The sequence below is a fragment of the Lutjanus erythropterus genome, chromosome 10 (assembly GCF_056507025.1).
Source record: "Lutjanus erythropterus isolate fLutEry1 chromosome 10, fLutEry1.hap2, whole genome shotgun sequence".
NCBI lineage: Eukaryota > Metazoa > Chordata > Actinopteri > Lutjaniformes > Lutjanidae > Lutjanus > Lutjanus erythropterus.
This window is the reverse complement of record NC_139326.1, coordinates 32,414,173-32,439,748: the sequence shown is the minus strand read 5'-3', so window position 1 is coordinate 32,439,748 and position 25,576 is coordinate 32,414,173. Positions and strand designations below refer to the sequence as shown.

Genomic DNA, 25,576 nt, shown 5'->3' with positions numbered 1-25,576 from the left:
AATAAGGTCTGTGGTTAACACAAGCTTGAGAGATTTTCAGGGTTTTCTCTACAGCATAAAATACGTGAGGAAACACCCCAATCGAGAACTCTGAAGCTTTTCCGCATCTCAAAAAGGCGGTTGCTAACAAGTAGCGAAATTCAACTGCAGTGGTTGACATTGCATTCCAGCAGCTCCCTCCACCTTCACAGGACTAACAGTCTGTTAAAGGTGAAATGACTGACAGGCACATCTTTAATCAGTGCCATCGACTGGCCTGAGGATTTGATTCGCACTTGGGGTTTATCTCTCAACTCGGCTAGATAAAATGAGCACAAAGTCACTGAAAATCATTAAAGACTTGAGAGTGAAAAAAGAAACAGAGGGGAAAAACACCCTGTCAGTCCAACCCCTACATCGTCTATCCTATGAATTGAGAGAGTGAGGGAGGTAGAGAGAGAGGAGCAGGAGGAGAGCAGGAGCTACCGAGGAGTTGATGCTAACAGCTGGCAGCCTCCCCCTTAAAAAAGAAGTGGCTGGCTCTAGTCTGGCAGCCAGGAGAGGCAAGCGAGGGACGAGCGGGGATGAAAGCAGGAGTGTGAGAGATGGAGTCAGTGATGAAAGGTGGGTGGTTGATGGTAGATGAGTAGAAGTGGGATGGTGTGGAGGGGGGGGATTAGCCGGCTTGCAAGGAGAAACTTCTGTTCATTGCCTCTGAAACAAGCCGTCACTTGAGAGAAAAAGGAAAGGATGGGAAGCAGAGGAAGAGAGATAGAGAGTGAAGGAGGAGGAGAGAGAAAGGGAGGAGGCAGCCACATTGCACATCTTCAGGCTGTGAATAATTTAAAGGAGCACTGGGGAGACGAGACGAAGATGAACACAAAACACTGGCAGCGTTTGACCTAGAGCTGCAGCTACATCAGTGCACATCACAGAGCAGAGAGCGCTCTCTCGTTCTCCCTCTTCCTCCCTCGCTCCTTCTCTCTTTTCTCTCTTTTGCTCTTCATCTGCCTCCCTCTGTGTCAGGGAGGAAACAGCTGTACGCTATTCTTGTTTTGCCTCACATTCTATGAAACTCAACAGAATGGCTGACAACTCCGTTTCATAAGGATCTCTTTTTCTCCCTCCCCGCTCAGGGCACCTCGGCAGAGCCTCGCGCAGGCATGTTCATCGAGGCCATGTGAGGCCGTAAAAAGGTGGATACGTGTCTGTTTGAAGACCCCCTGGCTCACACAGGACCGATGATACCATCAGATCATTTGAGAAAGAAAAACTAAAGAACTTCACTGGATGAAAACATCAACTTCAAGAGCTCAGACTTGACTCTAGCCACCTTGCTGCCATGGCATTTTCTGAGACAGAGATTTCTAAGACTTACTCAGACTTTACTGATGAATCCTTTTCAAGCAAAATGCCTTAAATTCACTAAGGTCTGGGCAAAACATCAATAGTATACTGATGTTGTGATATTACTTTACCCTTACACTCACTCGTCATTATATCCACATCGCTGCTGATTATTTCTCAAAAATCTCACTGTTACTATTTCTTCAAAGCACCAACAGCCATTCATATGAGATTGTTATAATACTAAGGTTTTTGTGTATGCAGAACTTTATTACACAGCTCAAAATACTCGATTTGGGTTGTTCAATAACAGCATTCTAAGGTCTGTAGATCATTTCTATAGAGGCAGCTCTGATCATAGACTCTGGAGGAGCAACAGAATCGTTTTTAAATTGACAAAATCATTTTTGAATCAATATTCTGTCAAATTATTGGTGTCTTTAGGTAAGTAGCCATGTAATGTGTGGCATGATGATGATGCAGGAGTGGAGAGGTCTTGAATCATTCTAAATAAAAGAATAATGACCTGCTCACTGTACATTATCCCTTACACATATCATATATCACAGCACAGCCTAAAAATATCACTACGCCCTAGATTCACTTACAGACTCTTAAATGTGAGGACTTGCTGCCCTTCCTTCTCCTGTATCTATGTTAATTGAACATCTTTTGGTATTGAAGTGTTGGTTGGCCGAACCCCCCCCCCCAAACACACACACATTTTTACTACATTATTTTAAGAAATTATGATGGAGATTTTTCTGACAACTTACAGACAAAATGCTTCATTAGCAGAAATAATAATCAACAAATTATCCAGTTATGAAAACAATCATTAGTTGCATTACTTGGCAATAAATTTGAGATAACAAAATACCAAACTTGAAACCCGAACAATGACTCCATTGCATTTTAAGAGCTGTGATCTCAGAAGTACACAGAAGATTCACTTCATTAATTCTATTTTAAATGAATATATAATCAACATAATATTTACCGCCCATAAACTGACATTTCCTAGTGAATAATCTCTTGCAGACTGCTCACATCACAGTCGCTGTCTGAAGACAGTGCAGTGAAGGAGTGGGGACAGTGCTGTGAGCAACCAAGCAGTGAAAACTGAGGACAGCAGCAGTAAATAACAGCTGCCCTGTGATTAGGCACGGAAGAGGTTAAACAGAGCTCGTTCGCGCCGCCTTTGTCAAGGTGCCATGAATCACCTCACCTGCTGAAGTGTGTGCGCGATGAAAGGACCACTGGGCATCTGTGGTGGGAGTGACAGTTGGGCGGACAGAGGGCGGTCTGATCAACCCAGAAGGGAGGGGCCATTTATTACTGTAATTAAGGAACCGTGGGAGTACAGGAGCAGAGATTGTAAATGCATACTGATATGCACATACAATAAATCTCTTAATTTGGTAGTATGAGGCAAGTAAATAGTGAAAAAAAGGACTAAAGATGCCATCCAAACAAAACATGAGGTAACTCAGTTTCCTCTCTTTATTTTCTCTCCCCCTCCCTCCCTCCGACACCCTCCCACTCCCTCTCCCACTGTCTCCTGCTCGGTCTGCGTGGCTGATATTAATGGGACGTCCCTTGTTTGTAAATGTGCCAAGTTGTGTGCACCGCTGCAGGCTGTCTATTATAGCAGGCCTCTGGGGCAGCTTTTCCATATGGCGTCACATATGGCACTCAGCAGCATCAATTAATGTTGTTATAATACTGATTTTTATGAGCTAGGGTTTCACTCCTTTCCTCTTCTCTCCACCCCTCCAGCTCCTCCCCATGTTTCCCCCCCGACTGTCGCTGATACTTTGATTCTTCAAACTGCCTCTCTTCGATTCCTCAAACCTTCGACAACCTGGCTTCTGAACAGCAGAGGATGTGAAAAGTTTTCCGTGCCAAATTCTGAAAGCTCCTACCGGCTGTACTGAACGCTGCTCAAAGACCTTGAACATGACTTTGTTCCTGCTATACTGCAGAAGAAGGGTAACACTATTGCCAATGTGTCAGAATCTTTGCATCTTCTCTGAAGCTGAAAGAATTCAATCAGTGAAATATGAAAGAGCATTAGAGCAATGAAGACAGCAATTATACAGACCGAAAATTATGTTAGATAGTATCACAAATCTGCAACCAAACACAGCATTTACAGCGCCTATTGTAGTTTTGGTCACATTAGGCCAGCATCAGGGCCTATTAGTGTGTTAAATTAAGGCTGTATTTATGCACAAAGCAATAGGCAGATGGATGTAAGAACAGAATCTGAGGGGCCTTTTTGTTCCCTGGTGCCTTTGGTGGTGGATCTGACAGGAAGGGAACAAGAGCGAAGCAAAAAGCCCCGCTTAAAAAGCTCCCAGCCACACCAGCCTTGTCAGCGACGCCACAATTAGAGACTAGATCACTGGCGCTTCCCAGCGAGAAACATCTCACCACCACTCCTCAATGGAACTCTTTCGTTTGAGGAACACACTCAAAGCGGGGTTTTAAAACGTTTCGGATGGCTAATCACTCTCAGGATGAAAGGCCCCGGCGTGTTCGTTTGTCTCAGCGTGGGGAGCTTCCCTTGCCGTTTCTCTGTCTCTGATTCTGATTGTTTTTGTTCGTTTCTTTTTCAGCAGGCAGGCGAGGCAGGCAAGCTGGCAGGCAGCGCTGTTTGAAGGTGCAGTCAGACCCGAGTGCAGGCCTGATGCTTTGTAGTGATATTTCCAGCAGCACAATCTCATTACTTTTTGACGTGGGAGATGCGTGCAGGGGCGGATTGTCATTTCACGCTGTCAAAAGTTCCGTGAGCGAACGGAGACGGGAATGGAACTTCAATGACCTGCATGCCTCTGGCTCATCAAGACTGAATATATTAAACCAAATAACACAGATAAAATCCAATGAACCACATCCTTGAAGATGCTTGTAAACTTAATGTCCAGTCCCCAGGGGTGTCGAAGGAATCTCTCTTCTTATCTGGAATCTTTGTAATTGGATCTATTTCACAGCCTCCTAAACTATACTACATATACATCCCCTGAACCTAATTAACCTAGATACACTGCTGTATATACAATCAGGCAGCAGATGTACATATGTAGCTAAGACAAGCAGGTCTTTGTGTCTTGCCTGACGGCAGCATCCCACACCTCTCAAAGATGGTGAGAGCTCCTGGATGTTTTCACATTGGACAATAATTGGCAGCTTCACCCCCTTGAAAAAAAAAACTGTGGGGTGTCCCTCAAAGTTGATTTCACACAGAGTCTTTTCAATGCAGCGAAAAACTTTGCTCTGTTTAAGAAGCTGCCAGGCACTGATTGAAGCGCCTGGTTACTATGCGCACCCCAGCCTGTTGCTGGGGTGACTGTCCCAAAGTGCTTCCTGGGTAATTTTCGAGGTCACTGGTTTGTGCACGCCTATGTGCTGCAGATGGGCCCACCCTCATTCAGGGCCCAGCAGGAACTCTTTCATTAGGCCCAGTGAATGGCCTCATTCATCCCCTTCACCTCGATTGGTCACGCTGCGTCTCTGCAGAGGGCCCAGGACAAACTTTTCTCTCTTTCCACTCCCTGATCTTCCACGCATCACCCACCTTAGTCATGCTTCACTTTTGTTCAGGAGAATGTGGTGGCTGGAGCTTCGAGGCTCATCTTTGGCTGCAAACGGCCTTAGACCGCCTCATAGGTGGAATGTACCAGATTATTGACATTACTGTCTTTGTTTCTCTTGATGAATATGGTAAAGAAAGTCTATGCATGACACACATGACACAAACTATTTACCAGTAGATCATGATGAATATAGACATTTATCCTGAGGTAGGGGTTTGCTTTGGGTGTTGAAATCTTTACAATTTTTAGCATCAATACTTGGGTTCTTACCCATTTTAGTGTTGATATTGTGGTTCTTGACTATTTTCAGCATTGATATCTTGATTCTTAAACATTTGTTAGCATTCTTGACCATTTTTAGCTATGATATCTGGGTTGTTGATGTTCTGACATTTATAGGTTGGTAAGATAAATGATTGTTGCATCACATTTCATGACCTGGGAATAAGATTCAACAATCAGTCAACAACCTGGGATCTCAACTATCTATCTTCTTCCATAATTGGTTACTGCACCTTTAACTGCATTTTTTCATACTTAGGAAAATCTAATTTTAGCATTAGAACCTCGAAACATACTCCTATTTCTATCTCAGTTTTGCACAAAAGGCCCAGATGAGCCATTCCAGCAGAACTCAGAACCATTTCATCCCTAAGCTGCCTCTCTTTCCGCTACCTCCTGTAAATGGAGTGCTTAGCCATGCTAGTGGCTCCTCTACTCCCTGCCTCTTTTTGGCCCTCAAGTGAGTCTCAGGTCTGGCCTAGTGAGAAGTGACTAATTGTCTTGAGTTGTTAGTGTGCCTGGAATGAGATCCACTTCAATTGGCGACAGGGTGCACAATAATTTTGTTTCTCCCTTCCTCGTCGTCCTCCTCCTCCCCTCTCCCTCTCTTTCTCCTTCTTGCAGCAGATTTACCCCCTCTGCTTCTCAAGCTACTGAGCTGTAAAATTGAGTGGACGGCAGGCAGGATAAAGAATGAGACCTGGCATCGTGGACGCACTAACCTTGAGGAGGGCCACTGCTGCTGGCTGCACCTAAAGAGATGGAGACAGAACGTCAGCCATATTGGACTGAGGAAGGTTGAAATGAGCAGGGAGGAAAGAGCAAAGGTAGAGAGAATGATGGAGACCCTTGCTGGAGAAACAACGTCTCAGCCTGGAAAAGCAGATCTAAATCATGATGAGGACGGACATACACACTACAGATAGATGGCAAGGTGTCATGCACAGAAAGATGGCGGGAGTCAACCACAGAGAAAGAAAAAGGAGGAAGTATTAGGTATCATTTAAACTGACCTTGTCAACCTTTTACATTCCTTGTTCTTTCCCTCCTCCATCTTTATTTTATAATAAGACTGTTTAATGTCTAGCCCAATTAATCCCTCAGCTACCACAGTGCACACAGTGAACTTAAAATGTCTGACAAAATGTCCATATTTTGTGATGACCCAGGAGTATATTTCCTCGCAGTTCTAACAAAACTGTCCTTGGTAATGAAATCAACTTGTATAGCTACTCTTGGAGCAAATCTGAGCAATCAATTACTATGAATCACAAATACACTAGCTGCGGTTTAGATGTGAACAAATGGAGCCTCAGTCGCTTACAGATGATATTAGTGCTCTGAGCTGCTCTCTCTCCACGAGAGATTAAGCAGGTTTGTACTCTCCCAGGCGGGCAGCGCTCCCCCCTCCAGGGTGCTGCACTATCATTTGCAGGAAAATTACTTCAGTAATGAAGAATCCAGGCCCATAAATCCTCATGGCCTCACCTTCCTTCGCCTCCCAAGTCTCGCTGAACAGCTAGTAAAAATTCCCTTTAAAAAATTCATAGCGCAATTTTGCTCAAATCCCTCCCAGCAAGCACAATTATGGAACTTTCATCTCAATTGATTTATGTCCTGAGCTAAGAGAGGGGGGGCATGGGTTGGAGAGGGGAGGGGTGGGGGAGTTGCGAAGGGGGAGAAAAAAACAAGTGGTAAATCATTGTTTTTAAAAGGGAAGGCGTAAGGCCTTTTGTCACTTTCACTGCGTGTGTGTTGTAGTGCAGACGATGGAGCGGCGCATGGATGGCGGGAGGAGGAAGAGGGAACGTCTGAAGGGTTTGAAAGCAGGAGTGAAATGGCAAAAAGGAGGAGGAGGGGTGGGACACGGGGGGCGAAAGGAGCGGTATTCCACTTGATTAATAACACTAATCAAATTATACAGTGTTCCACTGTGCCCTGAAATCTGGGGCCATAATGTCCTCTAATGGCGAGGTTCATGGAGCTAAACTTCAGAGGGAAAACACGGTGCTGACTGCTGCATGCCTTAATGAAGGCAGTAAAACATCCATTTCCAGAAGCCATGAAATGAAAGGCAAGATTGTAGATGTGCACCCAGTGGCTCTCCCACTGCAAAAAAAAAATAAAAAAAAATGGAAGGCTGTTAACACAAAAGTCAGTGTCGGAGAAAGCGAGAGAGAGACAGACAGAAAGACACGAGACCTTAAGAAGAGAAATGAGGAGGGAATAATACAAGTGAAGAGATTTAAAGGGCAAGAACACCAAGAGTAAGGGGATATAAAAAGAACCGGGATGATGAAGTGGGGATAGAAAGACAGATTGGTAGATGCTCTCACTGCTTTATTTCCAGAGAAGTTCTCTTCTGGCATGGAGACAATCTCTGTCTGCTGATTATGGATGAGCCAGGCTGCTTTACTATGTCTGTTATACTTAGTGCTGCTGACAGCAGCCACAATTCATCTCTATTTAGTTGCTGATGCACCTAACCACAGCATCCTCCCCCTCATCTATCTCAATACCACTCCATTAGAGTATTCCCTCTGTCCATCCGGGCATGCATTCTGTTGATCCATCTATCCATCCGTATTTCCATTCGGCCCTTCCATCCATGTGTGCGTTCGTCTATCCATTCATCCTTCCACCCATCCGCCCGGACATCCATTCCTCCAAACATCCATGAGTACATTCATCCGTCTGTCCATCCGTCAGTCTGTCCTTCCATCTACCCATCTATCAAACCCTCCAATTTTGTGTAAGTAAAATTCTGCTCTGAAAGATCTGACACGTACAACAATATTGCTGTAACCTTAGCTGTCAGCTAGCTGGTGTATGTAAGAGGTTAGCTTGTTATTTCTAGGCATTATGCCAGGAGACAGTATGACTTCTGTTGGCAGTGGTATACTATATGTCTGACATCTGACAGAATGTAAGCACAACATGTAAAGATCAGTGTGGTTCTAGTCAGGAAACAGAAAAAAAAGGTCTGCTGCACTAAAACTAACTTGAGACTCCAGACTCTTGAATTTATACAAAGGCATTATGGTTTGCATTTAATCTACTAAATTGCACATGCTACAAACAATCAAATCAGCCTTTGCATCTTGACTAAAGCAAATGTTGCTCGTAGTCCTTGGGGCAAAATTTCATCTGGAGAGCACAGGGGAAAAAAACACAACAAAGCTGAGAAAACACAGATTGCTATTGTTATTATTATCATAATTACAGTTGTGCTTATCATGCAAGCAGCCTCAATCAGGATGAAATACAGTTTCATTTGATGAAGCTTCCTGTTTTGACTGGCTTGAGTTTGGGAACCACACACTTGGCTGGTATGCCAAAAACTCAATCAGGCACAATTACATAGCCATCAGATAGAAATGTAATTGATTTGAAAGCTGACATGAGATATAACTACATTACAGTGGAGGCACAGTGGGGAGGCTCCTTGGGGACAGGGCCTACGGGGAGCTCATTACCGCCAAGCTTTGAATTATTGAGTGCTAAGGCAGTGACATTGAGGAATAGAGGCGGGCGATTGGCTGTTACAACTCAGCAAGTGTTTATCTCAACTTACAGCAACCTAAGACATCTGAAGGAGTGATCTGCCCGTACATGAATATTGCAAGGGGAGAAGTTGTAATGGTTCATAATTGAAAGGGTTCAAGCCAAGGTAGAGTCTGCATGTGCATGTCATGCCTGCTATTTCAACAACTAGCATTTGTCGTGAGTTATGGCAAAATACTATATTGTGTCCTGCCTGAGGGTCTTTTCCATAACAATGAACTATCTAGTCCCTGGGTCACATATTTAGTGCTTTGATTAGCCTTTAGTCTGTAGAAGCGTCACACATCACATCTAACCCTGCATATAAGAGCTGTGTTGCTGGTTAAGCATGGTGCATTCCTAAACATACTTTCAGTTTCATGTAAAATCTTCTTGTTTTGTGTTGTCTAATTTAGTTTTGGCTGAGCTTGGTTGCTAGTATAATAGCTAGCGGCAGTGCAAAAATGAAACTATTCATTCACTTAATTGATGTTTCAGAACATCCTTATATAAAGAGTTTTAAGCCTGGAACACAGCCAACCTAGAACGGGATGACTTGTGACCATAAAACATTTGATTCAAAACTGAAATAAAGACAAAGATACAACATTCTGCACATGATTATTTAGACATACTCAATCCATTTCTGCAAATACCACTACTACTACTAGTGTTTATAATGTCTATATAATAATATGCAGATACATTAGATATAGATATAATTCCTTGAAGCATAACGACATGATAAGTTCAACTCATGTTAGCTAATGTTAGCTACCTAACTAGCATCCCTGCTAGCAGACCGTGTGAAGTAAACATTTCTAGAGATGTACCAATTTTTTTTCCAGTTCCCATCTGATTTCGCTATCTGGATTTGGATACAACCAGAGCTTTTGTTATCAGTTCCCACCTCTAAACATTTCAGTGGTACTAGTGAGTTAAACCAGTCAGGGACGATGCTGTTACACTTTAGGATTGTGGATAGTGTAGTATTTCTCTATGACATCGCAAATAAAATGTTTTTCTTTTACAACATTGTTGATATCATACAGACTTGTGGCTTCTACAGGAGTGTATACCATCGTTTCACAAACTCATAGCTCATAGTCAAGTAACCTTGGAGGGTTACAACATTATGGCTATTAATCAAAGTTCTCGATTCAGAATATGAATGGGATTTTCACCTCTGGAATCTCACTGTTGAGCTCTATACATGGCTTAATTTGCCAGTCACACAACTGTTATTTTATCAGACACATTTCCAGTGTTTCCACTTCTTAGTTTTACAGACACAAAGAGCTTAAATTAGATGGCAGCCTCCCTTAGGCTGGGGGGGTGAAGAATCACGTCTGCCTGACCCTGACCACCAGCCTATGGGTCTTCCCTGAAGTGCCGAGGGGTGACTGTTGAGAGGATAAAGATATAAGTCAGTGCAGCAGAGGGGCCTTGCCGTCCCCCAGGAAACTGGTGAGTGCCTACCTCTGGGAGAGCTATGCCCCCTAGGCTTCTGCCACTGATCTCTCTCTGTCTAACACATTCTTTCTATCACTCTTCTCTCTCTGCTCACACAGCCCTCCTGTGAGCTTTCTCACAAAAATGAGAACTCAATTAATTCAGGCGAAATGAGGACAAAGGAGGAGGAGGAGGCCTAGGGAGCCCGGAGAGACAGAGAACAAGCAAGAGAAGCCTAACAGAGCAGCTTGTCGATCTGCGGCCTGGAAACAGCAAACAGAGCACGGGGTGACTGTGCATGTGCATTAAGTCTTTAGCCAAGTTAATCCTGTCTGCAGTTTAAACATGGCTGATGAACGGACGCTCCTTGTTACAGAGGGGGATGCTGGGTAAATAGACAGGTCAGGGGGAGGCAGACAAAGAGGAAAACACAAAGCCTGAAAGAGATGAAGATGGAGCAGACGTGATCGAAGACATGCTGACACTCAGTCCCCTGCATGTTGTTGATTTACATGGACGATCAGAGGGTCTCAGACTCACCTTTAATTGGAGTCCAGAGATGACCTACTGATACCCTAGCCATTATGACACTATACATGTAAAATTACACTTCTAAGTGGTTGTACTTCATCCCCGTACAAAAACCTGTGCGAATGCTATTGCAAAATACAGTAGCACATTATATAAAGGTCATGTCTATAATGCATCACAAGCACATTCATAAGTCACATTCATTACAACATTATACAGAGCAGTGACTTTATTTAAAACCCACAAAGTCATGCTAAAGCATATTTTTATGCTTCTGCACTGGTGGCATTACATGTTCATGTTGTCTATTCATTTGTCCGCCTGTCCCATTCTTGTCAACACAATATCTCAAGAACATCTAAAGGGAATTTTTAAAATTTGGTTCAAATGTCCGTTTGGACCCAAGGATGACCCGATTCAGTTTTGGTGGTCAAAGGTTAATCTCTCAGGAAAATTTGGAAGGAATTTCTTTAAACTTGGTACAAATATCCATTTGGACTTAAAGGGACAGTTCACACCAAACTTAAAATATTTTTCCTGTGGCCTGAAATGCTGTTTATCCATCTAGACTTTTTTGCTGGTAATTGCCAAGTTTTGGAGATATCGGCCATGGATGGTGGTTGCTCAAAGCACAAAAAAAAAAAAAAAAAAAAAAAAAAAAAAAAAAAATCCAAACCAGTCTAGAAATCATGACCCAGTTACTCAAGATAATCCACAGTAGTAACCAGGTCATGATTTTTTTTTTTGTGCTTTGAGCACCACCAGCCAAGAGAGATCATTGCGAATGTATTGAGGAAACAGACATCTCTATGGCCGATATCGCCATAACTCTACAACCCATACAGAAAACCTACTAGATGCATAAGTAGCACAACATGTCAGGGAAAAATATGTTTTTTATTTTCTATTTTCCCTTAAAAAAAAAACTGTTAAAATCATGATTTTCACATTTATTGAGGTCTGTACCAAACAAACATGTTTTCTCTCATTGGATAACAAGTGCAGTGCAACAGTACCTCATTTTAAGGCTGTTTTCTCACAAATTTTTATTTTTTCAAAAAATTTTGTGACTTGGATATTGCTCTTGGCACTTGTCACAATTTTACTGCCAATTGTGATTAATTGCGCAGCCCTAATTCTAGTTGATGTTTATAAGATGATATTCTGTTTCAGAAACTGTCTATGTAATCTGTTATGATGTTATGTTATGACATGTTATGAATCTGTAATGATATTTAAGGGCAGTTCTCTCTGTGTTACAATACATCATGTCCACCACTTGTAATACCTTATAAACACTGTTATAAGTTGTCAGGTGTGATTATAAACATTTATGACTTTATAAAGCCTTATAAATGCATTGAAATTATGAATGTGCTTATAATGTATGTACTTATGTATAGACATGACCTTCATAGAAAGTTTTATTTCTGTTTCAGAAAGTTCAGAGTTTAGAATTTATAAACGGTTATGATCATTTAGAGCACTTCTCTATGCATGTTTATAACTAGTTAAATGTGGTTATAATGTGCTGTGTAACTCAGGACTAAGATTCTTCTTTCAAACAGTGTTGTCATTTTGTCATGGAGGTATAAAGCATTATAAATGCTGAACTTACAATACATTATGTTCACCACTTATAATACTTTACAAACCTTGTTATAATGTTTCATGCATGATTATACATATTTATGAGTTTTGAGAACAGACTATAAATGCTTTATAATGTCTAATTTTCCTATAATGCATCATAGACATGACCTTCATAGAAAATGTTACTAAAAATACCTCAGCCTGTGATTACCCCTGGGCAAACTGTGGTGTGGAAAAGGCTGCATGTATGTCAATCTATGAACATGACCTGTGACCTACGACCTTGAGAACGAGCTCCTCATGCTAAAGAGTGCTAAAGTGCGGTCAGAGAGACAACAGTCATCAATCTTGTGCGAGTCCGGTCACCCTGCTTAATGCTATATTAGGGTGCTACAAGCCTCCACACAGCTCAGCTAATTTTCTCATAGCCTTGCAGAAAAACTGGCAGAAAACCAGCTGTTAGCAGGGGCTGTCGCCAGGTTTGAGGTCACTATTCCATACACACTCACACACACTCACTCTACACATACACAAAACGTGTGGCACACTGCAGCATTTCCAGCAGCTACATATGCTAAGTAGGCTAAAAACAAATTGACACTGCAGCCACTGTTTTTTATGAGAATTGTTGTGTTGTGTTTGTTGTTTTCTGTGTGTGTCACTGAGAACTAAAAAACAAATAAAATCAAATGACCCATTTTTACCGTGAGACTACTTGTAAGCTGGAAGATGTTATCTCCAGTGCGACAGTATTATAAAAGTAACCACTTCCCGATGACAGAGTGTAAATCTCTTGGTATTCTGGGATATTTTTATGTTCAATTCTGACAGCGGTGCATATATTACAATGTTTTACCAGTCCCAGCTCTAGGACAAGGCTAGTAAAACAGGCGAGTCAGATAGTTCCAAATTTTCATATGATAAATACCTTGCATGTAAGGAGCCGGAGGGGAATGTGGCAAATGTGTTTCCAAGAAAATCAGTCTGCCACTAGTACTTAGGGTGATTGAATAGCCTGTAAACAGAAGCAGCAGACTCGCTTGACACTCTCTGGGAGATATTTGTGCTTCTAGGAGCTGAAGGGAAGGAAGGAGGTGGGGCGCTGAAGTTCATGAACTAAACAGCGAGTGCAGGAGCCTTTAAAATTACCCTGTCTGTGCACTTGGCCCGGTCTCTGAACTGAAACTGCAGAGTAAAAGCACAAGACTGTTGAGCGAAGTACGTCAAGTAAGTCATAAGACACCCTTGGTCAATGGCTGATAGTGTTCCTCGCATTAGGCCAAATTAAAATTAGATCTATCTCTAACAATCTCATTTAAAAAAGCCATATGATGACACTTTCACTTATTTATGCTTTCCAGCTTCCCCGCTGCAAAAGTGCTGAGGAGAATAAATTCTCCTTTGTTCATGGTGCTTGTAAAAGGACCTTTTTGCTAGCGTGCCAGCATCTTTCCTATCTATAAAATTCATCACAGTCAAGAGATCATTTTTTCCACATCTATGTCCAATCAAGAAAGTGTGGAGACTGCAGATAGTCTTGTTGATGTTGCAGGTCGAATTAGAGGCGAGATGAGCATGAAGATGAATTAAGCACACAATTTAGCACTTTAGTTGAAGGCATGTCTTTGTGTCTTCACCACACATCAGCTGACATTGATACTATACTGAGCCTAAGGATGTTACACTAACAGCCTAAAAAGAAGAACAACTTCTTCTTCCGTGGCCTGAGTTTGAGGCCTGGTTTTAATGAACAGGGGCATGGAGCTCTTCACTGCTAGGCAAACAATAAACACGATTGTTATTTGGACAAAAATATATCCAGTGTCTTCTAAGGTCCTGACAGCAAAAGGAGTGCCAACAAAATCAACATTTGTGAGACATATATTAACAGGCAAGTGTGTAGGATTTAGTAGCATCTGGCAGTGAGCCTCATGTAACCCTCCACTTCCAAGCGTATAGGAGAACTTATGGTGCCTGTGAAACTCAAAAAATGAGAAAAGGTCCTATCTGGAGCCAGTGCTGGGTTTGTCTGTTTGTCTGTTAGGTTTGTCTGTTATCTGGGTTAGCACTGAACACTATGCTGCACAAATATCCCACAATGCAACAGCATACAAATGACAAAGGCAACCAAGGCAGCTCTGTGTAATGTCAATCATGCAATGTAAGTAAGGTCTCACTTTCGTGGACGGAATGTATTTTTAAATTAGTTCATTGCTGGCACGAGTTATCATGCTAACCAATGTTAGCCTCAAGGGTTAGAAAGTTTACCGTTGGTTATGCATCTCTAGCCAACAGTGACATGATACAGATTACACAAAAGTATGTTGAATGATAGTACACATTCTGGGTGTGTAGTACACAGTATGCACTTTCAAATGCAGTGAAAGACTCTTATTTTCAGGTGATTATACACTAATAAAAACATACTTGGGAATATTATACTTCTGCCAAAATCTGCCAATAAATCCCCACTAATCTTACACATTGGACCTTTAAAAGCGGTTTCACTCTTGATGTCAGCTCTCTGGTGAATAATTGACATTTTTGTTACAGTGTTAATTTCCACAGAACTCTAACAGGAAGCTGGAGAGGCAGCGAGAGTTCAGACTCTGCACACTACAGCAGTTTCGTTGGTGGTGGGCCGTTGTGAAAATGTGAGAAAAACCACAACCTATGCACCTATTGTGCAAACATTAAAAACCACAAAGGGTGTTGTGAGTTGCTAAAAGAGCTGGTTATCTAGATATGGGGTTAAGCCACAACCCAACACAAAATGAAGCTTAGTCTTGTGAAATAAACACAAATTTTCTAGTTTCTGACAGTGGCACACACACACACAGCAGAGAAACGTAATGAATGCAGATGCTTCCATAGAGGGCATGAGGGCTCACTAAATGATGAAATTACAGATGCACTGCAATTTTCTTTCTTTCTAAGACAGCACAAACATTTTTATAATTTTTCTTGAACAAAATATTTAGTTATTTGTTTACTATAAAACACTGACAACAAGATTTTAAAACAATGGCACATCACACACTACAGGATATCATTAAGATTACTGCGACAGAGGGAGCACAATCTCACGCAATCTCATTGTGAACATGGTGTTACATGATGTAAACAAACTGGAGACTGACTTGGTACAACAGTTTGCTGTCGTAAAGCTTTGCAGTGAGTTGTCTATTCTTCAGTGCAAACTAGATATGAGTAGTGTGTAGGATTTAATGGCATCTTGCGGTGAGCTTGCAAACTACAAGCACCTCATCTCACTCTTCCCTCCTAAGTGTGTAGGAGAATCTATAGTAGCCACGAAAACAAAACAAAGTTGATCTACTGTTTGGTTTGTCTGTTCAGGGCTATTGTAGAAACATGGAGCTGCAACATGGCGGCCTTTGTGGAAGAGGATACGCACCCTCTGTAGATGTAAAGGGCTCATTCTACAGTAATGGAAACACAATCAGGTAATTATATATGAATAAAAATATATATGTATGAATATTATCTCCCATTTCTGCCATATTATAACAATAAATGCCAATAAATTTTACATGCTGGACCTTTAACTGTCAGTTTTAATATGTGTCAACAGTGACACGCTGTCTTTACCGTTTACTGTTGTTCGTTAACACCGTCAGCTGCTCAGTGCATCCGTGTCCTTGTAAACTTCTCTCTCCTTTCTTTATCCTGTTATTAGAGTCTTTCGGTCCTCTTATTAACACCTGTGACATGCTAGCAGCTGTGTGTGTAATTTTGACCAATGCCACTGAATATGGCTGATGTTACTGCACTGTAAAAACGAAAAAGTTGAGAAAACTTGAAAATTCGAGACAGCTTATTTCAATAGATTCAGTAGATTCAATAGAAAGAGTGTTGAGACAAACACAAAGTATTGAAAAATGTTTTACCGACCAATAATGTTTTCTTGAGATAATTTACTTTTCTTCTTTAGATAAACATTAATGTTTGAGTTTTAGAACCCCCCGGATTTCATATTTCAAAAGTTCCAGTTGCCTTGAAATTTTCTCTACTTTGCTTTTTTTTGTGTGTGTGCCAGTATCTCTGTGCACATGACTTAAACCATCATTCAGTAAATTTGACCAACACAGAATAAGATACCTGATGCTAACTGGTTGTCACCAGTCGTGGCCGGTGAAACTGAAAGCTAGCCACGACTGGTTGACAGTGCATTGCTAATAGAAATATATGCAAATCATATGCTATTATCTAAACCCAACTGAACTCTGTGTCAAGGAGCACTGAATCCATTCTGGACAACATCTTGCTAAGACACTGTCTGTTAAATTAAGTTGCTCCTTAAAGCCAAAAGGCTCAAAAAGAAACACTCTGAGAAACAACAGACATGTTCATCATGTGTCTGACAATAAAGCTCTCAGCCTGTTCCGCAGATACACACCTGAATCCCCAGACACCTGCACCACATCTCCTCTGACCCGAACATGAAACCAGGACAAGAAACACTATGCAACCATTTGGTTTTGTTTGTCCTCCTGGGGCCGTCTTGGCTCTCGGAAACCCAACCCTGGCATTCGCTCTAATCCCCGGAGAATGAAATGCTGGGCCAGCAGCATACAGATAAAGCACCAGGTGATTGCATATCTGTGACAGACCACCGTAGAAGTCTCAGAGCGCGGTCCCTGTGACACTGCTAATTTGACGGCCCTTCTCCTGTTCTGCACTTGGCCTCGAGGGCAGCCCCCGTATCGGCTTACATCTAGCCGTTTACCTTCGAATAACAAGAGCTGCATCAACTTCAACTGATTCAATTGAGCAGAATTGCACACAGTTCATTGGCTTTTGGCTGGCGCTGGCGGAGTAGATGACAGCGGTGTGTGGAGCCGGAGAGTATCAGTTGACCCAGACTAATTATTCATAAGGCCTTGTTGTGATGGCTGCTGCTCGGGTAAGGTCAGGCAGGAGCAGCTATGGGGAAAACAAAAACATTTCCTACTAAAACAGAGCTGACACCGCCAGCTCTACAGGAAACTAAGAAAGACAATCTGATGCCCCAAAAGGCAAAAACATAAGAGGAGTGAGCCCTCTGTGTGTGCCACTGTAAGTGGATAGCAGCCTGACAACTATACATTCCCAACTGGGTTTGATGCAATGGAGGATATGATTTGAGAGGGGCGCTCATGCATGGCTGAAAGGAGAATGGTGCAGCTCCTTAAATAATAGTACACTCTGTGTCCTCAGAACCACAGGCAGGCATTGCCTTGAAATTTGTAATTACAGTAATTGTGATTTCGACAAATGGGCCTCCAATACGCTCCTCAACGGTAAAAATACAGGTTGCGTTACCCATGAGGAGTCTACTAAAAGCATCTGTCGACAAAGCTTTAATTTACAAGCTCTTGGATAGAAGGCATTTAAAATGTCCATGTGCATGCAAAAATATTCCAAAAAATACTGTTCAAATGAGACTTTGACTTAGACACAAACTCAGTGACTCACACAAGGAAAACTGAGTGAACACATTTAACCTATACACTCAGACGAAACGCCTTCTCACCTCTATTTACAATCAAAATGAACCGCAGAAATGTGTACCCACAAGTGCACACACAAAAGGCCCACTTATGAGCGAGCACAATAGTGTGGCAATTAGCGGCTAGAGAGGAAGAATGCTGGATCGGTTACAGTTGTTGAATGTTAATTACAGCGTTTTACGGCGTTGAGGAGATAACGAGTTAGCGCCTGGTGACAGCAGCGACACGTCCTTTAACGAGAGCCGTGGAAATTTATGAAACTTGAGATCAGGGACAATGAGGCGTTACTGGCTTGTCAGATGCTCTCCTGCTCACCCTCCCTTTGTCCTAATGAAGGCAGACACTCGTTTCTTTCTCTTCTCCGCTCGTTCCACCGCTGTTAGCATGGGATGATTATTGTTCATCGAGGAAAGGTAAAAATCAGCAGATTGGGATTCTGTCCTTGTCCACTCTAAATACCTTATCATCTTGCATCGCCGCTGCCACAGCCTAATCAGCTTCTGTTACAGTTATAGGGGAGGAAAAAATAACCAGGAAACATGCGGACACAGTGAGGCCAAAGATAAACATGGGGTCATATTACACATAATTCCCCGTCTGGGGCAGGAAACATAGCCGGTAGCCAGACAAATGTGAGTGACCATTCATTCCCGTCTATCTAAATAGCGAGGGATCAAGAGCTTGGCGAAATCCGGGGGGTTAATATGGTCATGTTGTGAAGCCTGGGTTGGAATTTAGGTTAATGGAATCATTGATAGAGCTCAGCTCTAATGCCAGCGACGCTTAAGAGGATCCATACCTCATGATTTAGACAAATCCTGGGACATTCTTCAAAGTTTTACCCACTGACCCTGGCAAGACTTTTTGAAACAGACACACACAGGAGGACGGACTGAGGATTTCTCTGAGCCTACACAGACTCTGCTAACAAGAGTCCCCCAGGCTGTATCAACAGCCTAAATGGCTTTTATAGAATATTACATCAGTTACACTGGGGCAAACGTAGGCCCCAGTGGAAATATGAAACCTAATAAACAAATAAAGTGAGCCCGTTTTCTTTCTTCCCTGGCAAATTATACTAAAACATGTGAGCAAGAATGTGATTCTTGGAATTGTAGCTCATGTCTAGACTTGGACCGTGCAAAAAAATATTTTAACTACATCACTCTGAGTTCACTCTGAGCCCAGCTCTAAACAAGTGATTTATATCTGCATCAGAGTATCATGACTTATCTCTAATGTAGCCATTTTACAAATAGGGCTGCATTAAGAATGTTTATGAGAATGTAAATCTACTCCCAGTCTCCACAGGGAAGCTGCTGACATGCTACCAATACTTGTGGGAAAAACAGTCATTTATGTGGGCTGAAGAGGAGTGACTAGCCTACTGGAGAGAGCAAAAGAAGATCTTTTTAAACCACAGCAGACGAGGCGCCTCGGATGGTGTTCAGATGTCAATAAAAACAGGTGTTAACCAGCTTAGCTAAGATGTTAAGAGCTTGGATAATCCTAGCCTGGATCCAAGAGGGATCCAGCTCTGGAATACTAATGCTCAGGATGCTCCGTTAAATCACACAGAGTTGATTAGGAGGTTGGGTTTGAGTGGTACTGCGACTACACGCTGTCAAAGCCCAATTTGCATCTGCTGGCAATTACCATAGATTGAAGAAGAAGGGACATTCATGTATGGAGAATACTTTGCTATGAGAGGGGTCATCCAGGTCCACACTCATAGATTACATATATTATTATAAGAGCAAAAGCACATCATTAAGTCACACATTACGTATCATAAATGGCCTAAGAAATTGCTGAGAAAAAAGTAATGCTTTACTTTAGTTCCTGCATATGAATAGCTGTCTGCTACACCATCAGATGTATGATTGGAAATATATGATTACTCTGCTAAGAAATGAATCATCAGAGCGAATGGTGCCATTATAATTTAGAAAAATTCTCGGTGCATTTATTATGCTTATGCATCAACCATGGAATTCAGTGATTTCAACTTCTCATCATCTGTCTTTCCTTTCTGATTACAATTGGCTGTATATAAATGGATGACATGGCAACCCCTCACAATCAAGCAAAAACATCTCAAATAACCCCCTGGTGGCTGGTTGCAGTATAGTTCATAAACCCCACCCCCTCAATGTCAGCATATGGGATATGGGAAAAACTAAATCTTAACATATACTTCATATAAATTTTTCCCAAAGATGGTTTCTGTCGTTTTAGGTAATGGTTATCATGCTAATCTTTGTTCAAATGTTCATTTTTCTGACCAGTCTGATTTTAATTTGTTATTTGATACTATATAAAGGGGGTTTGTAGAGCAGCAATGATTAGTTGACTCAATAATTGATCAAAATAAATTAGTTGCCAATTATTTTCATAATTGACTAACTGTTTCATTCATTTTCAAGTAAAAATGTCAAGTGAGGACATACTGCTTTTCTTTGTCATTTATGATAGTAAATGAAGTAAATAAGTCACCTTGGGCTCTGGGAAATTGTGATGATTATTTTTAAAATTTTTTGGACATATTATAGACTAAAAGATTAATCAATTAATTGTATTAATAATCAGCAGATTGATCAATAATGACAATATTTGTTTTTTGCAGTCCTAGGGGTTTGACATTGTAATTGACAGCTGAGCCCTGCTGTTGACTGAGTTGGCTCGGTGTTTGGGTGCAACTTTGAAACCGCAGGCCCAATCGAGATTGCCACTACAGAGACTACAAATGATGCCATCAGAGCAAGATGGTGGTTAATGATATTTTAGTTTCGTTTTTGTGCAGTGGGAGGAAGTGGAGATACTTCGCTCATCTTTACATACACAAAAACAAAAAATGTTTTTCAAAAAAATAACATTATTGATGTTTGTGCAGGTTCATTATTGTATTTTTACGGTACACATCTGAAAGCAGTCTCTGCCAACATCATCCAGCCGAGGAGCTGCAGTGCCAGCGGTTTCACACCTTGAAATTCCACTCCTATCAACACCACCTACAGGCCAGCAAAGTAATAGCAGCAGATTTTTCCATAACAGTGGGCACCACCTTCAGGCAAGCACTGAGCACTGCTAAACATGACTGAGTTTGTTGGACAGTACGTTACAAGCCAGGTCCATGAGGTGCTTCATATATAATTAATCTGTTTATGACAAAAGCAACAAATCTCAAAGTTCTCTAAAAGTGATGAATTATTTCAAAGAACTGCAGCCCTGAACACTGACATGCTGTATTAATGAAGAGCTGTCAGCATTCAAAAACATTTCTTTGTTATAATTTAAGACACTAAGGGGCACAAAGATACATCAAAGTAATCAACTAGTGAATGTGCTAATTTTCTGCTAAAATGATCTCAAAACAAACAGTTAGCACTCAAAGCGAATGTGCAATCGCACCTAAAAACACAAAAAAGAGAAACTTCACACGTAACAATGTGCCTCAAGAAGAATCAGCAACAAAATAAAACTCCACGGTGAGCAAACACACCCAATCTCATCCTGAAAACACTAAACGCCATTTTGTGAAAACCCCTGTCGTCTCAAAGATGACACCTGCATTTAGACAGAATATAAATAAATGCATACACTCATCTCTGTTTCACTTAATCGACTTTGAATGCACCACCTCACCTGCTCCATACATTCATACACTCTCTTACATGCCACCCCATAATCAAATCAGCATCTGGTGTCAGGGTGGCTTGCGGTTTGGGGTGTTCTCATTTGTAAACACCACCTGCCAGTTCTCACTCCTCTTCACTCGCCGGGTGACATTAGCACAAGCGTGAAATGTGATTTTGCGTTGAGCAAACCTCTGCACTGAGCACATCTGAGTCTGCCCACCTGGAAAGCAGGCATGAATAATCTACGGTCACCTAAGTCGGAGGGAGTTGTCATGCATAAGACACTAGCCAGACAGCGGCAGGAACACAGTCCTGCAAAATAAACTGTGTGCAGTCCTGTTCAATTCATCCTCGCTGATGTATGGGGACAGATTTTTTTATTTTAAAGTCTGTGTTACTTCCCAACCCCTGAATTCAGTATATGTTCTGTCACTGTCAAGCATCCAAATGAACTATTATGCTGGTTATAGAGCAGTAACATAAGCGTATAAAATGTAATAAAAACACTAGCCGTTGCACGATTGAGAAAAAAAGAACTAATGTAAAACATCTGTGCCTGCATGTGGGGCCTCATTACAGAAACTTCTTCACATGCAGATCTTAACTGTTTGGTAACCATGGTAATTAGGATTAGGACCTGTTTTAGGGGGAAAAAAAGCCATGACAGGTGAACAGTTCCTCAGTCAATTTTCCTATTCTAACTTAAGTTAAGAAAAGTGTATTGCACAAGTGTACTTTCGTCCCAAAATCTTAAAAAAGCTCTCATAAGTTTAGGATAACTGTTAAACTGTCCTAGTTTTCACTTTTCCACCTGTTGTAGTAGCTAACATACTAACTAGCAAACAGGAGCTAATGGTAGGCTTTGCTAAAAGTAGCTGACGGTAGCGTTCACTAACATTACCTAACACTTAATTTGTTGCAAAGCTCCTTAGCTGTACCAGAGTTAGCTAGGTGACAGTTTTCATCTATAGTCCCTGGAAGAAAACAGAGAATAACTTCTCTACTAAAAGTGTTCACTGACAGTAATTAAAGGTAGTGTTAGCTAACTTGTTTAATTCGCTTGGCTGCTCTTTTATTGCTTTTACACAATGGATGTCGGCCAGAACGGAGACTGTGTCCGCTATCTTTTCCAACGATCTATCTTTTATCTCCCAAGCTAGTGTTGTTGGAAATTTCCCCAAAATAATTAGAACTGGATTTCTCCACTGACATTACCAACACTTCTAACTCAATTGTCTTTAAGTTAAGTGCCCATTGTTTTGCTCCATTTTTTGTAAGTTAAGAAAGTTAAGAAATGATGGTTGTTAAACTAAGCAAAATGAGAAAAGGTGTGTGCGTTGTGAGGTAAAAGAGGTAAAAATTGATAAGCAGAAGCGGATTGAGCATTTAGGATTTCCTGTTTCTGTTCCCATTTCCTGTCCTTTTCTGTAATACCACATTGGAAAAAATCCTATCTTAAATTACTTCTGTCTTAACATAAAGCTACTACTAGAAACTATTGTGTTGAGTTTGGAGGACCCTGTGGACAAAAGCTATCGCATTTCCTCTACCAAAACCACAAAATACGTCAAAAATGAAATTATTGAAAGAAAACTCTCCTCCTTCTTTATTTTAACTGGTTAATGTACTACTGACTGTAATGATGCCTGGGAAACAAAGGCTTGTTTCATCTGATTTCAGCAGATTGTCTTTTTGCTTTATGTAGATCACATACAGACGTCAGTTTTAAATTGAGAGCATTTCATAACAAGTTAAAAAACTCCTTATATTAGCTTTAAGACCAAAGATCGGCAGCTTCTCTGATATGTCCCCTTGTGTCCTGTTAAACTTAGCAAAGATCTGCATTCATTATTTCCCCCTGCTGACCACTTTAGTTGCTCTGCCACAGAGCCATGACAAGGCCCTTGTTAATCTCACACATTCAGCTATCGATGTTAAGCCTTAAAGCGCCAAACAATCCTTGAAGATCAATCATAAGACAATTTATGCTCGTTGGGCAGGTTTGGTTAATACGACACCGCTTCACGCCTTCTACATGATCACATATAATGCAATCAGATTTCCATTGACAGAGCACCTTAGCTATGATTAGATTTCCCTGTCGGTTAAAAAGAGGCATAGATATTCACTGCTCAGCACTCCTACACCTGCTTCACAGCCAGGGAACTTGCGCAGTATATGCCAAGCGTAGTGTAACGTAGAAGACCAGACACATCACCTATAAATTACCAGTGTCTTGCCTTTTGATGAATGTCAACAAAGCAGTTAGCAGGCAGGAAATGAGAAAAAGAGAGAGAGGACAGGAGAGGAGACATGAGGGTGGGGAGGCGGGGGGGAGGTGGAGAACACACAATTATAAAAGCTTCATTTCTTCAGAGAACCATAAAGTCTCGTCCCAGAAGGGCAGCTGAGCACAAATCAATTTCTTTCAGTCGATTACAAGCACTGAGGTTCTAACCTTCATTTGTGAGTCTAATACTCCAACAGTTATGTAGAACACATACCAATTAAGCAATTCTGCTGGAATAAGAGGGCCGTGAACTGACGCGATTATGGAGGCCGGGCCCCTGGGGAGGTCGGGTTATCGGCTCAGGAGCAGGGAAGACGAGGGGAGCAGGGCCGGAGAGAAACGGGGGGGAGAAAGATGGCGAAGGAAGAAGAGAGAGATGGAAGCGGAGGAAAAAGTCATTTATTAAGTCTAATACTCTGTGAAATGTTCCCATGGTAATAAGGCGGGGAGATTGCGTTAATATCAGGGAGCCATGCAGAAAAGGTCACTCGATATCTGCACCGCCCACCGGGGTCGTGCTGATGGGAGCTGCTCAAACACATCTGATAATGCTCTCAGCGTCGTCGCTCAGCGCCAGAGGTCGAGAGGATGGGAGCTTGGGAAAAGATGCCATTTGTGGAAATTGCACTGATGCACCGCTGTGCTCTGACACAATTCTCACTGCTGGCTTTTTATGTGCCGACAGCTGTACGACGAGTGAATGGAATAAGCATGATGACACCCAGTCAAAGATTATCAGGCATAAATGTATAGCTCGGCGGCGCATTATGCTTTCCACTAAGTTTTGATTTTGCAATCATTCATCTCCACAATGACATGAATATAGAGGGAAGACAGCCAGCAACCTCCTTCTGATTTTCAATATCTGTTTGCACACAGGCTCATGAAAGGAAACGCATTTGAGGCACTCTCCATCTTTCTATTGTCACAAGCTAAATCTGAAGCCATTTTCCTCTTGATTTAAAGAGCCTGGATGCATCTCTCCAGATATGCGGAGATCAACACATTGTCATTCACTGCTGAGGCGCACCTTAACCACCGCCCTCGCTGCCAGAAGATTTATGGTAATTGATAGCATGTGATAGGATGCAGCCCATAAACCCATGTGAGGTATGTGTTTCTATGGTAACCCTTCCCTCTATTCGCTAGCCCTATGCGCCTTGGTGTTTTACTTTTTTTCTCTGCATTGTAGGCGCTGTCTATTTGGATGCCAGTGGTAAGAATGAGATGCAGATTTGTGGCAAAGCAGAGACACAGATGTTTCCTCATTGCCTTTTAATCTCCTATTCCCTCAGCGCCTGGCAAGAAACACTCCCCCTTTAGAATGGTAATTGGACGAGATGAATAATAAACAAAACGAAAACAGACCGATGTTTATAAGGAGCATTTTAACACTTTGGAATGATCATACTTTATGGCTATTATTAGCACAGAGACAAAAGCAACCGCCGTTTCTCCTGGGAATAATAAAGGGCCGAGCTTTAACTTGTCTAATCAGTGGGAGACCTATCAGTGTCTGCCAGAGGACCACAATGCTTTGCTCATTAAGGCAGAGCAGTTTGCAGTCTATCACAAAATTTCCTCACTTTTCCTCAAAGTGTACATATATACAACACACCATTCTGAAACTAATATCACACATTCTTTGAAACTGGAACAAATCATGTCCTACCAAAAACAACTTTAATATACTATATATTTAGCTCAGATGCTATCACTCTAATTCCATTTTTTTTTGGTGAAAATGTACTCTTTAAGGATACATCAGCATCATCCAAGCATAAACATAAACGTCATTCCAACTTAAATTGT

The 25,576-nt window shown here is 41.7% G+C and overlaps 1 protein-coding gene across 10 annotated transcripts in view; it reads right to left on the bottom strand.

Moving 5' to 3' along the window:
• The window catches only part of fbrsl1 (fibrosin-like 1), a 388,555-nt gene that overhangs the window by 133,004 nt on the left and 229,975 nt on the right, over window positions 1-25,576 (bottom strand). For 8 of the 10 annotated variants that reach the window (XM_084729063.1, XM_084729058.1, XM_084729066.1 and 5 more), the window contains one exon: window positions 5,930-5,959. The exons of the other annotated variants lie outside the window; for them this stretch is intronic. In XM_084729063.1, coding sequence (XP_084585189.1) covers window positions 5,930-5,959 — 30 coding nt within the window. The remainder of the gene's footprint in view (window positions 1-5,929; window positions 5,960-25,576) is intronic. 10 annotated transcript variants of the gene reach the window in all.